At 26.8% G+C, this 15,383-nt stretch overlaps 1 protein-coding gene across 1 annotated transcript; it reads left to right on the forward strand.

Annotated features, from left to right (window-relative positions):
* Nucleotides 1-321: 321 nt before the first annotated feature.
* LOC135930107 (tetraspanin-11-like) lies at nt 322-13,776 on the forward strand. Its single transcript, XM_065466893.1, has 6 exons — nt 322-394; nt 1,862-2,097; nt 3,267-3,418; nt 4,232-4,391; nt 12,791-12,877; nt 13,129-13,776. Exons 1-6 carry the CDS (start codon nt 340-342, stop codon nt 13,774-13,776), a joined length of 1,338 nt encoding a protein of 445 aa, XP_065322965.1. The 5' UTR covers nt 322-339.
* Nucleotides 13,777-15,383: the final 1,607 nt, after the last annotated feature.

The following is a 15,383-nucleotide window of genomic DNA, read 5'->3' on the forward strand; positions in this document are numbered from 1 at the left end:
ATTTATTATTATAAAAATAGGGCAAGATTTTTTATCATTAGAATAGATTTTGAAAGAAAATAAATCAACCACCATTTTAGAATGATTTTTTTATATATTTAATTAAAAAAATGTTCCTTTTTTCAAATAGAATTTAATTTTTTTTTTTAAATAAAAATGTTATAATAGTTTTTCGATAATGATTTATTATTATAGTTTAGCTAAAATGTAATCATATGTAATTAACGTAAGTCCATAGAATGAACCTAATTAAATAAAAAGACAATTCTAGAGAATTCACAGAAAGATGATTCTGATTTCAACAACACCATGCATATAAAATTCTGGTCCTTCGGTTTTATGATCTCGAATGTTTTGCTGTTTGTCTATGGAATCGGATTTTTTATATTTGGAGGTATAATATTTTATCTAGGGATGCTCGAGAACCAAGGCCCGTTTATAAGTAGCACGAAATATATCGCTCATCGTTAAACGTTAAAGTTGTATAATTTAACATTGTGTATTTTGTAAATTGCATATCTCTTGAGTAACATCGTAGTATTATGAACGAGGCTTAAGAAATGTAAAGTGTAATATCTTATTACTAATAAATCAATCCAGTAAATGATCACGTTTGATCAATATCTAGGCTGCTAATTTTATTCTTGTTGCCATTATCAGTTTTTTTAATATTAAAGATTGAAAAATATTGCATATGTCGGGATTCAAAAACTTTAAAAATCCATCATGAATTTTTTTTAAATATCTTTACGCCTCGTTTGTAGTAAGCGCGATTTTCTCAGGAGTAGCGATATTACTTACTGCATAATTTACAAAAGTAAGCCAATAATAGGTATAATTTGTAAACACGGAGTGAAATGAACGAATCGCGACAGCTGTTTACACATATACCAAAAATATGATAAATCAGCTGTGATTTCGCTAGCTTTTAATTCTGCATCGCTTGAGCAAATCGCGCTTACTATAAATGATTACCAATCGCGGCATTTTTTTATTAATTAGAATAATTAGAAAGTTAAATATATAGTTGTTAAATATATTATATATAAAATATTGTCGTAGGAGTTTAGCTAATTCAGGATTACGCTTCAATGACCGGCTGGGATTTTGATAAATTTTTAAAATATAATTATTAGCACCCGCGAGTTTCTTTTTCAAAATTTTTGACAGGAATCTTATTCAAGCAAATTATACGAAAATTTATATATTTTAAATTGTTAGTTCAAAAGTTGACGAAATAAAATTGTTTTAAAATTGGCGGGAGGGGGGATGTTTTGTCTACTTTCAGAAAAAGAACTCCTTCCTCTTTTCCAATACAATAGTATGTCACTAATAAAAAATTATTTAAAAAGTAAAATATGTACAAGAATATATATTTTTTTAAAAATGTAACCTGCCTAGTATTGTTAAACGACTCGATTTTTAGCCGATTTTTAAAAACGGCTATCTCAATATTTTATTCGGAATAGTATTATGCAAGACCGAAGATTTTGCTAATAGATGGCATAAAGGTAAGGACAAAGAAAGAAAGAAAGAAAGAAAGAAAGAAAGAAAGAAAGAAAGAAAGAAAGAAAGAAAGAAAGAAAGAAGAAGAGAAGAGTATGAGTGTGAGGCCTTCAGAAATATTTCTGGTTAAAATTTTGAGTTAGCCATTTTTAAAAATCGGCTCAAATCCAGCGGTTTAACAAAATGTACACAATAAGAAAAAGATTTAATAAATAGTGCTCCCCACCTTAACAAAATCTTGGGTTACGCTTAAGGTAGGAACTAAATGTTGTGATTCGATACCGGCAAGATAAAGGTGCGCTATATATGGCTTAAGTTTTACAAATTTATATTATCCTTTTTTTCTTATTTGCAGCATATTTGAGACTACACTCCCCGATATATACTGATCTTTCGGGGGAAGAGATGTCAACCGGAATAGCATTTCTCTTGATGATTATGACCATCACGTTTTGCACCGCGGCGCTCATAGGAGTTAAAGCGTATTTAGAACATAGCCCGGATTCGTTTAAAAACTATTACGTTGCCCTCACTACTTTAGTCTTTTCTCAGATCCTCATCATTCTAATTATATTGGCGTTCGCTAATAAGGTTTAAATGTTATTATATAGCGTAAAATAGTTAAAATATAAATGAAACTAAACAATATCATGGATTACTTAGGAGTGGTGGATATGAGGCAAGATCATCTTTAAAATTGGAAGGGAATAAGTATTTATGAGGTCGATATCGTATTTGGATTTCCTTTTTTTCTTATTTGCACAAAAAAAGTGTGATCTTTTAAGAGGTCAAATACTTTTTTAAAATATATCATAGGTTTAATTTATCTAACTCTACCTTTTAACAAATTTTTTGGCAAGAAGCACTTACTTTTTAAAATTTAATCGATCCTTTAAAAGGAGTATCGAAAAACGAATTCAAGAAGTCTTTGGTTCTCCTACTATTACATCGATTTATTAATATAACCTTAATATATATAGAAAATTTATATAGGCTTGAAGTTATGAGATACTTTAACGGTACCAATTCGATAGTTCATAAATATTTATTTTACAAAGGTTTAATCTATTACATAGAGATTAAATAGATCATCGATTTTAGAAAAGAAAATAAGGAAATTTAAAGATGAGATAACAATCTTAAATTATTCAATTTGTTCAGTGGCTGAAGAAAGGCGCAAAGAGGCTCGACCCGGCTAAAAACTTTGGAGAGCCTCCTAAAAATGTTTTTTTATAGATATGAATTCTTTTTTTATTGCTTATTTTAGATGAAATGATTATTTCAAAAATAAATGTCAGAATTTTATTATACTTAATGATTATTCAAGAATAAAAATGTAGATCATAAAGTAGAGCATTATGCTACCTTCTAGTGTTTAGTTGAATACTTTTCATTGTATGTAAAAATGTGTATGGACAAAATGGGATTCCTCGCCGATTAAAATATTAAGAATGTTTTATATTTGTGTTAACAATGATACTTTATAAATTTGATTTATAAATATCAAATTGAATTTAAAAAAAGTTTGGTTCATATTAAGAATTTAGCAATAGATTCCCAATTTTGACATTATGCTCACACCTTTTATAATTTTAATAATAAATATCTTAAATGTATCTATATATAGATAAAAAGTGTATCTTTATTTAGAATATAACTTTAGGCTACGTATATATATTTGAAAAGTATCTTTTAATAAACCCTTATCGATTACGTATTTCATTATAAATAATTGTTATGTATACATAATATAAATCAAGATTAAAAAACTCATCGGCCGAGATTTGGAGGTAATAGTTAAACAGAAATACGGCAAGCCTACCGAAAAAAGCGTGATAAAGTCTATCGATTTTATTCAAAGCACATATAAATGCTGCGGGGCAAACGATTATCAAGATTACGCCGATAGTTTGTAAGAAACGTATATTATAATATCCCGGATTAAAACATTATAATGATCCTACTCTATCACCTGTCCACTTGAATGGGGTGGGGTAATTTTATACCATGCAACTTAATTGGATTAAGGGATAAATATTTTAGTTTCTTTTATTTGGGGTGGGCATAAGGAGTAAAAATTTTTTGGGGTTGGGTAGTCAGGTTTTAAGATGACAAGCTAAGTTGATTCGCTGAATTTTTAAACTAGAAGGAAGGGTCGTTTTTTAAAAAAAATTTCCTTTTTAAAGAAGTGATTCTATCTAAAATGAGCAAAAAAAAGGTTTCTTAAAAAAATCAGCATTTTTTCGGGATCTCTCTTAAATTTTCCAGGAGATTAAACCCCCTTGTGCCTTTCTCTAGCGACGTTACTGAATAAATTGATAAATTCTAAATTGTCACCTAACCCTTGCATTCATATTTAAAGTGTAAATTTTTTATCTTTTGCTAAAAAAAATTGGTAATATACTCTATTTTCGACTATTCATCCATTCTAGAAATTTTGGAAACTCTTTCAACAATAGCAATTATCTTTTCATCCTTTCAATTGTGTTTTAATCTATTCGATTAGAGATACAACTTTGCAAACGACTTGATCTCTTATGAGTCAACATATTTTGAGAACTGATAATTCATTAAGCCTAAGTTAAATTGAGGGTGGGGGAAGGTTTAAGATCTAAGTGGATGGACCCCGCCCCCTAAGGATAACTATATTTGAATCTAACTCAAATATTTACCTTATAAATTCGTGTTGATTCATCATCTAATATTCTACATTTAAAAAAAATAGTTATCTATGGACCCTGCCAGAAAAAGATAAATTCGAAACAAGATTCTTACCCAGGAGTTGTTGCGTTGACCCCAGCGACGTTGATTGCAATAGAATAACTATTCTCAGGGAATTCAATAACTTTTATTGGGAAGTTGTTTCGAATTACATATTTACTAAGGTATTATAACTAGGAAAAAGTAAATAATTCAAAATTAAATAATAAACACAGCTTTATTTGAAATAAATCTATGTTGCTCTGTTATAATTAGTGAAAGTCAACAATCCATCCGTCTTAAACTAGGATTGGTGTCGGTTGACCGACCTGTTTTTATTAGAGGACCCTGGTGTTGATCAGCTTTATAATTATTATTTAAGTCTGCCCTTCAATTCATATAATTTTTTGTATATTTTATCCTATATTACCTGCATTCACAGTTTGCGCGAATGATAGGAAAAGTATACAAAATATGCTGTATTCTTGTATTCATCGCCGCTTATACTTTGTATACTTCACCGCAAATTTACGTTAACTGTGAATTCAGGGTAAAGGAGTTAATTTAATTTTTGGGATTGTTTTTAACTTTTGGTTCATTTTTATTTTCCAATTAAAAGACGAAAAGTTTGTCCAAAAAAAAGAATTTTGCTTTTAAATTAAATATTTGTATAATTTAATATCTCATATTTGATTTGTTTGATATTGTTAACTTTAAATACTTTTATATTTAATAAAATGATAAAACAAAAAATCAAATTAAGTATAAATGGGAATATTTTTAAAAAACAAAAAAAAATATTTCTTTTGAGGGCCCTGGTCCGGTCTGTATGCATCGGTCTGGACCAAAGACAGTGCAATGACCTTCAGGTTATAAATAGAGACCGGAGCAACAGTATTTTCGAGCTTCTGTTTCGGTTAAAAAGTCTGGAATGTTCCTAAAAAATGATTTAATATAGTATATTTTAAATCAACACCACATTTTATTTATTAATCTTTATTTAACCAAATCTGAATTTTAGATTTTTACTTCAGAATTTGATATTTTCTAAAAAATTATCATTAATATTTGTTCCTTGCAGGATTAATATAAATTTGAGTTTGTAAAAGCAGCGTTGACCACCGCTTGCTTGATTGAAATGCTACTAGAACGATATATGCCAACTCATAAACGATCAAATTTATTATTTTATTGAGTATCTAGTAAATTTTTTGATATCAGCCAATCAGAACAAAAAATATATGTTGTTGATAGAATGTCATTATTTTAAAAAAAAAAATATTTTGCTATGTTTTTCTTCTTATGGACCTTAGAAACATTTCTAATTCCTTATTTGATACATTAGCTCGATTTATATCGCCTATCTTAGTTATAATCAATTATTACTGAATTAAACATTGAATCAATTTTCATATTTTTTATGTTTCCCAGCAGTCGGTTTCACAATAGCGACATTAAAGGATTTATTAAAAAGATATATTTTATAGAAAGAAGCGGTTAAATAAAATTGTTTGGAATATAAAATATTCATAAATAAATCAAAATTAAATATAAAATTTATTCATCATTAAAATTATTTATAATACTTCATAATTTGTGCATCATATCAACATATTCATGGTCCATATCCATATTCCGGTGGGTCTATTTATCGCTCGGCTGAAAATATCGCTCGGCTAACCACATAATAAATCATTTATTATTTAAATTACGCTCGGCTAATTACATAATAAATTTTTTATTACTAAATATCGCTCGGCTTATATTTATGTATTAAATTTCCAAACATTTTCCAGTGGGTTTTCACTTTCCTAATATTAATTAAGAATTAATTAGTTTATAAATAAGATAAAGGTTTGGACAGGTGTAAAAAATTATCTATTAGATATTTTAGCTTCAATACTTTTATAAAATTAAAATTGCTCATAACATTTTTTATTTATTAAAGTAAATGAAATAATATTCTATCCGCTAGATGGCGTCTTTAAATTTTTTATTATAAAATTTAAAAATAATATTTTTGAATGTGTTTAATAAATTTCGCCATATTCTATTAAATATTTTTAATTTTTTATTATAAAATATAAAAATATTATTTTTGAATGTGTTTAATAAATTTCGCCATATTCTATTAAATATTTTTAATTTTTTTATTATAAAATATAAAAATAATATTTTTGAATGCGTTTAATAAATTTTGCCTTATTGTATTAAGAAATTATATAGGATAATCATAATTATCCAATATTTCTAGAATATCGAATATATTTCATCAATATATATCAGAGTTGTAAACCCCCCTTCTAAAAAAATGGGTTCGGGTGAGAGTTCAGTGATAAATCTCTGAATCCGTTCAGGGTAGTATTGTTAAATAGTCGAGTTTTATTGACCCTGAACTCGAGCCGTAGTCGTAAAAAACGGCTCAGACTAGTGCGGCTCAATAAGCCGTTTGAGCCGAATCTAAATTTAAAAATATTTTATATATTATCAAATTTATAAAGAATTATACAAACTATTATTTTATATATATGATCACCAGAGTTGTTAAAATACACTTTTTAAATGGATCTAGATGCAAATCCACCCATTTTTTAAGTTTTAAATTAATAGGGGAAAATAAATCCTTGAAAAAAAAACCATAAAAAAATTCCCGAATAATTTTTGTTTAAATTTTCAAAAATAACCCTGCCGCTAAAATAACGGAAATATTTCTAAAAAATTATATTCAGTATTTTCTGAAAGTTGAGTATTTATTTACGACGTTTGAGGATTTTTTTAGCATTATTTCTGTTTTAATTCTAAGCGATATAGGGCAATCTCAAAATATGAGAATTGATAAATCGGTTGGTAGCTTTGATACTTTATAATTTAGTAGATAGCATAAAAAGTATAGATTTGTGACATCTTGGAAAGAAAACATGATAGATTTTTATAGAAATAGATGAAAATTATGATTTCAACTTTTGAAAAAAAAGATGGAAACAAATTATTTTTATTATTTAATTTCTTTTGGGGAAAAAAAGGAAAGGGAGGGAAATACAATTGAAAGTTATGCTATTATGAGAAAAAAAAATATGTAAAAAAAGGAAGTTATTAATATTAAAAAAAATAAAACTCAAATTTTAAGATGCCAGCCAGGCGGCAAAAGGATTCAAAAAGTATTAATAGTTAAAAATTAAAATAACATAATATCAATCACAATTCACTTCAAAATAATCATTTATTACACATCATAAAATTTTTTTTCGAATTCATATTCACAATCACAATTCACTTCAAAATATAATCATTCATTTATTACATATCATCAATTTTTTTTCGAATTCATATTCACAATGGAGGATGCTATATTAAGGTTAATATTCATTTACTCTTCATATTTTCTTTATCTATGAAATGATTCACAAAATATAGTCAATTATTTTATTATGGTTTTAATTTTTATTCAAATAAAGATACATAGGTTGTTACATGCTGTGACCCTATTAAAAAAGTATTCGAGTTTATTTGCAAAAAATATCTGAACCAGGTTGGGATTCAGGTTCGGTGCCCAGAAAAAACTTAATTTAGTTAAAATAACAGTACAAATTTTTTATTAAAATTAATCTTATATTTAGTTTAAGAATTCACCGTAAAAATATTTATCATTTGGAGTTCTGGTGACCATCATTTAAAAAAACAATATGGAACTATATAATATCATTGTAGGGCCATAATTTAATAAAATTTGACAAATCGCTGTTTTTATTAGGAAATTAGACTGGTAGGGTAGTTTTTGAATTGTTTTAAAAAATATTAATATAAATATTAATTTTACCCAATGTTGTGTGCCGACTCTGAATATTCGCACAAGGGTTCAGACAGAGCACTCACATTTTCATACATCCAAATTGGAAATCAAAGATTTTGGCAATTTTATTTGATATCAAGAAATTTTATTTAGTCAATTTTAATAAAACCTTGATATGGTTACATTTTATAAAAATCTTATTTGATTTAGGGTTATCTTCGTTCTTTTTATTTACTCAAGATTCATCACTTGAAAAAAAATTAATTTTTTCTTTTTTTGCAGATTAAAAAGAGATCCAGCTATGGCCTTAATAGAAAAAAATAAATTAAGAGAGCCACAACCAATAACGTTAAAGAAAATATCAAAAGATTCTATAAGTGAAAAAATTATACAAATGGCGCAATCTCCAATCTTAGAAAATTATATTCCGCAGGAAATTGAATCTGATGGTAATTGCTTTTACCGGGCGGTTTCAATGTCTTTATATAAAACACAAACACATCATATTTTTTTAAGACTGATAACGGCAATAGAAATAATTATGAATCCTCAATATTATGATAAAAACCATCCTGATTTTTTCCAAAACTATAAAATTAATCCAAATATATGGGTGAATGAGTATTATGAGATACTCGATTCGGCTCTAAATATAAATGTTTGGGCTGAGCAAATTCATATATGTGCATTAAGCGCTGCTCTTGGCAAACCAATTCACGTATTTTGCCCATCAAATTCATTAAAGGCTTTTACCGATATCCTTTATGGCAGGGGTGTAAGCCAGAGTTTAAAGCCTCATATTTTAATCATGTGGACATCTACCATATTTCCAAATGATATATTTAATATTAGAATCAATCACTTTGTATCTCTCATACCAAATAATTATATTAATACATTAACAAAAAAACCCCAACTGTCCAACAATATCATAAAAGATTTATCATTTTCGATAGAAAATATTCTAAAAAAACCATGTAGCGAAGATATCCGATTAAAATCTTTACCTTTTTTTTTAAACAATATTATAGCCGAAGGAGGTCATCCAAACTATGGGTTTTTTTTAAACATTGTAAAATCCATAAAAATTTTGCTTTCTCCCAATAATATATTGCACGAAATACCTTTAGGTATAAAATATAATATGTATTTTTTAATTTCTAATAATAATTTTACAAATTATAAGAATAAAAATTTATATATAGATGATTGTGGGCCATGGACAGGCTCAAAATCAAGTTCAAGAAAATTATATTATAATATATATAATGATATTGTTCAAGGTCCGTATATTTTTAAAGATGGCCTATTTAGGCAGGACACTCATCTAGGTGGTTCTAGAATTTTAAAAAAAATAGAACCTCAACCTTTAACCAAAAATATAATTGTTCTTTATAAATACTATAGTATTTTAAAGAGAAGTAAAGAGTATAAACGCCGAATTTTAAAAATTAATTTTATTGAAAAGCCTAATTACGATTTCAAAGATATATATTTAGTTGAATATATAGGACAATGGCCAGGTCCCGCTTGCCATGGGAATTCCAAAAAGATTGTAAATCCTTATGTACGGACTTCAAATCAGTTATTATCAAACATTAGAAATCAAATAAAGGACAATCAAACATGTCGCAATATTTATAATAATTATATATTTCAAAAAGACCCAATTAAACCAAAAAATTTAAAACAAATTTATAACTTAAATTATAAACTTAAAAAAGATACAAAAGTACCTCTAAATTTTGCGGATAATATTTTACAAATTACTAATGATCTACATATTTCGCCATTTATCCAATCAATAATTCACATCAAAGAGAAAACACCATCGATAATTTGTTATACTCATTTTATTATTAAAACTATTAAGTTTTTGTCAAACCAATCTGACTTCTGTATATTAGGCGTTGATAAAACATTTAATTTGGGTGATCTATACCTAACTGCTATAGTTTTTAAACATATAGCAGTTAAGAGATATAAAACAGATGAATCCCCTATATTTTTAGGACCAATATATTTGCATGGAGATTCTGATATGACCACTTATCATACTTTTTTCTCTCATTTGCATTCTGTATTTTTAAAAAATAAAATAAATATTAAAAATATCATATTTGGTAGTGACCAAGAAAAGGCTATAGTAAAACCTATTCAGGAAATATTTAAATTTAATACTCATTTAATATGCACACGTCATTTAAAAGACAATATAAGAAAATATTTGTCGGAAAAACAAGGTGTAAATGCTGTTATGTCTAAAAAAATTATACAGGATATTTTTTCTTTTAATGGGATTTTATTTTCTCGGAATGACCAAATATATAATGAAAAATTAAACGATTTATACAATTATTGTAATAATGAAAATTTAAATATTTTTTTGCCATATATAAAAAATAAATTTCAAAAAGTAATTTATGAACATGTTTACATTCCCCTAAAAAATAAAATAATAAATTGTTTATGGACAAATAACAACTGCGAATCTATGAACCATGTTTTAAAATCATATATAAACTGGAAACAACGTCCTTTAAAAGAATTAATCGAAAAAATTAAGGATATCACAATGTTACAAGAAAAAGAATTTGAAAGATCCTTCTCAGGAAAAGGAGAATATTTTTTAAATAATGAATATCGCAATTATTTAATACCCGAATCGATAGAAAGTCATGATACATTAAATAATTTACTTAATAGTCAAAGCAAAGATAAATTACATTCATTAGATAAAACTTTATCTGTTTTAAAACCAAAAGGCTCAAAAAAACCACATCAGCGACGTAGAATTAAAGCAGAAAGGACTCGATAAAATATTTTTTATAAATTTTAATTCCTTATTTTTCCCCAATTTTCCCCTGCTCATAATCTATTTCATCAATATATATAATTTTATTATCCTAAATGTATATTTAAATCTTCTCTGCCGAACAAATTATATTTTATGAACGCAATAATTATATTATAATAACATTATATATCAATTTGGTAAAAATAATTATGATTTATATATGAATGAATAAAATGAATTACCATCGTTATTAATTTATCTGATTAATAAAAATTGCAAAATTTAAAAAAGACTACTAATTTTTTACCAAAATATAGATAATGCTATAAAAAAAATCATAAATATTTTAGTCATCATGATAGAATATGGCGAAATTTATTAAACACATTCAAAAATATTATTTTTAAATTTTATAATAAAAAATTTAAAGACGCCATCTAGCGGATAGAATATTATTTCATTTACTTTAATAAATAAAAAATGTTATGAGCAATTTTAATTTTATAAAAGTATTGAAGCTAAAATATCTAATAGATAATTTTTTACACCTGTCCAAACCTTTATCTTATTTATAAACTAATTAATTCTTAATTAATATTAGGAAAGTGAAAACCCACTGGAAAATGTTTGGAAATTTAATACATAAATATAAGCCGAGCGATATTTAGTAATAAAAAATTTATTATGTAATTAGCCGAGCGTAATTTAAATAATAAATGATTTATTATGTGGTTAGCCGAGCGATATTTTCTAGTCGAGCGATATTTAATAATAAATGATTTATTATGTGGTTAGCCGAGCGATATTTTCTAGCCGAGCGATATTTTCAGCCGAGCGATAAATAGACCCACCCAATATAAAATTTATTCATCATTAAAATTATTTATAATACTTCATAATTTGTGCATCATATCAACATATTCATGGTCCATATCCATATTCTTTTCTATTTGTGCTTGGTAATTGTTTTATGTGATTAATGATTATTAATATTATAAAAAAATTTATTACAGGCTAGATGTATTTATATATTTTTTTTCTAAATTTAATAATTACTAATTTTATTTTAATAAAATTATTATATATTCATTAATTGGCATATTAATCAATTTAAATTTTTTTAATAAAAATATTAAGATAACTAAATATAATAATGAAATAAACCCTTTATCCATTTCCATATTATAATTTTGATTGATTTTTGGGAGAGTTTAGGACCGTTCCACAAGGATCCCGTTCTGTTCCATAAGTGTCCTCAACGTCCTTCTCGGAACTTTCCCTTACAGGTCCCGTAATATAATAATTACTTTTGTGAGCCATTAGAAGCTTGGTTGTTATTTTTCTTTATTTTTAAAATTTTATTATTTACTTTATTTGGTAAGGAACTAAAAATAAGATATCATGATTTTTCAAATATTAAAAAGGGTAACGGAGAAGGTATTTTAACCTTTTAAATGTTAGATATACCAGTATGATAAAAGGTTCAGATGTGTACCATGGGTTAAAATTATATAATTGCTCTATGAGCATAGCCAAGGAATGGGATTTCTTCCCTTCGTAAATTTGTCCGTTCTCTTAAATACTATTCTAAGCTAATAAACCTCCACCATATATATAATATATTACTAAAAACAAGAATCAAGGAAATTAAAAGTTAATTATTTTTTAAAATAACCATCAATAATTCAAAATATTAAGAAAAAAAAGCATTTTTGTAAATAAGTGTAAACCCAAAATTATTTTTATTTCCTATTGAAGAAAACTCGCCTAATACTGCTTCCCCCATTTTCTTAGCAAGATCCTAGCTATCAATACCCCCAATTTTAAAGAATAAAAATCATGCGATCTCTAATTTTTACATTATTTTAGTCATGGTTAAAAAAATTAGCTTATCCTTTAATGATCAGTGGCAAATTTAGATTGAATTGAAAATTTTGACTTAAAATTAGTATTAACAACAACAACCTAAAATATAATATATACTTTTTAAATAATAGGGATGTTTGAATCAATTGCAAAATATTTTCGTGGATGAAAGTCTGGCTTATATGGTCGGAAACTTTATAGCCATATTTATAATGCAGGTATTTTAAAACAATATTCATCTCTTTCTCCCTTTTTGAAATTTATATAGTACAAAGATAATGACTAATGAAATGAGCATAGTTAGGTAGATAGCTTAACATTTCCTTATGTTTAAATTTTGCAGTTTATTATTGTAAAACTTTCTTTTAAACACTTTTAAAGCTCAAAATGATAACAAGTTTTAAATCCCACATTATAGTTGGTATAATGATTTTAATATTTTTATTATTTAACATTTCACCTATACCAGATCATAGCCATTTATTTTGCCTTTTCCATGGAATCAAAACTCTACGAGGAAATGGGGTCCAAGATGAATCAATCTCAGGAGATGAAAACGATGAGTAATCAGTTACAATTTGCAAACCCCGCGGATAGAAAGACTATCCTCGCTAAAATGATAGCATCGCCTTTCAGCACCAAATCCTCTACTATGTCGGTGAATAATGCTATCTCAGCACCCACTCCTCAACAAACCACGATACCCATCATTACAACTGCACCCATAGTCATGACGAATAGTTCTTTGATGCCAAATCAAAACATAACTTTAACACAAGCCTCGGCTCCGTCCATCATTTCAACGCCAATCATATTCGAAAATGTCCCTCTAGGACAATTGATTAATATCGAGAATGAGTCCAAACTATCCCCAGTCAAACAAACCTCGCTTAGTGTTAAAGGAACCCCCGGTTTGCCAACTATACCAGAAGATCTGCCCAAAGAAAATGTTTATACAACCTCATCCTTGGTCCAAAGACTGATGGATAAAACATCTTCCTCTAAGATTCAAAATGATGATAGTAATAAACTAGTTGGATTAAGAGATGATAAACCCAAATCAGCCAAATCCTTAAATGAAGATGACGATTATTACTATTTAAGAGACATTTCATAGAAGAAGAAGAAAAAAACCATAATATAAAAATTGGTTTCATGATCATATGATTTAACGATTACTTTCATATTACAAAAATCAATTTTCAACATAATTTTTTTTATACGATATTAACGAATTGAAATAAATATTCTTATACATAAATATTATTGTATGACAATTTAAACTCAATTTTGATAGCGCTCTTTCTAAAAAATATTTAGTTATTGACAAAATGTATTTTGACTTTAAAATCTGATTATTTTGCCAGAATAAGCAATTTAATTTACATTATGAGCAGTTATTTACTAGCACTCGTACTCTTAAACTTTTACTACATAATTATATGAATTATATAGATAAATCTAACCGTAAAAAGAGTTAAAATTTTAACCATAAACTCTAACCTTAAAAACTTGATATTATTCATTTTTGGTTGTCACTATATAAATTTGCGTGAGTTTTGCTAAATATAGATATAGAATAATAAATATATCAACGAAGTTTGGGAAATTCAGTCAATCGTTAATATTATATTTATAACATGCCGTAGGCGATAACTAAAAAATAAGCATGAGAGGGCGGGGAGTGGGTGCGCATATTTTGATCCGAAATGGCATATATCAATTCAACCCAAAATTGCATCATTTCATTATTTTTCGACATTTTTATGGTGTAAACGGATTAGAATATGAATCGGGTAATATATAAAAAATATGCATATATCAATGGCAAAAAAAATATCTCCCAGGTCATAAATTAAATATTAATTATAAAAAATTTGATACCTTTTGACTTTATTACAATCAGTTATCATATATTTATTAAGAGTATTTGCAATTCACCAATGAATAAAATGCCATATCCCCTAAACTTGAAATTTTACACATCTATTAATTAATTCTATAGTTATTCATTAAAAAGATTGAGAGAATAAATTAATGATTTGATTTGATGACTATTTCCGGTTTTATATTTCCTGTTTTTTTGACATTTAAAATTATTTAACATTATATATCTTTAAAGGCCATACCATTAGGCTATATAAAGAAACTTAAATGATGTTTTTAGCTCAATAGTGAATGAAAGAAGTAAAAGGATTTGTTTGAATAAATTTAATTTTTTAAAATATATCTATTTGATCCCCCTTATGTAATAAAGACTCCTTCGCTAAATATTTTGCAGATACCTCAAAGGAACATAGAAAATTCATGATATCTTACTCTATCTTTCGGAACACCAGTCCTTTTTGCTGCTAAAGAATTACCTTATGATTATGAAGATTCTTTACGCACTACGATCAACAAGCATTTTTCAATATCTTGCCATTCTTGCTACCTACGAACAATAGATCTAAATATTGTCCGAAGAAATAGTCAATCTTAAGTTTGGAGAATTATCTAGACTACTACTGGCTACCCTATCCATCAAAGCAGATGGAAAAGGATATTTCCTCCATCAGTGCCTTCTTATCTATATGTCCTACATGTGACCCAGTCAGCAAATGAACGACTCATCCAGATCTAATATTTTTGGAAGTCATCTTTCCTAGTCGACTCTCCTTCCCGTCATTGCAGATAGATTGGGATTTACCCTTATTGACAACTTCTTTGCATTTCTCAAATCGA

This window comes from Gordionus sp. m RMFG-2023, chromosome 5 (assembly GCF_954871325.1).
Source record: "Gordionus sp. m RMFG-2023 chromosome 5, tfGorSpeb1-WG-v2, whole genome shotgun sequence".
Classification (NCBI taxonomy): Eukaryota; Metazoa; Nematomorpha; class Gordioida; order Chordodea; family Parachordodidae; genus Gordionus; species Gordionus sp. m RMFG-2023.

Coding starts and splice junctions, on each gene's coding strand:
- LOC135930107 (XM_065466893.1), top strand. CDS start 340: ATGATCTCGAATGTTTTGCTGTTTGTCTATGGAATCGGATTTTTTATA. Junction 395..1,861: donor CGGATTTTTTATATTTGGAG/GTATAATATTTT, acceptor TCTTATTTGCAG/CATATTTGAGACTACACTCC. Junction 4,392..12,790: donor CGAATTACATATTTACTAAG/GTATTATAACTA, acceptor TTTAAATAATAG/GGATGTTTGAATCAATTGCA.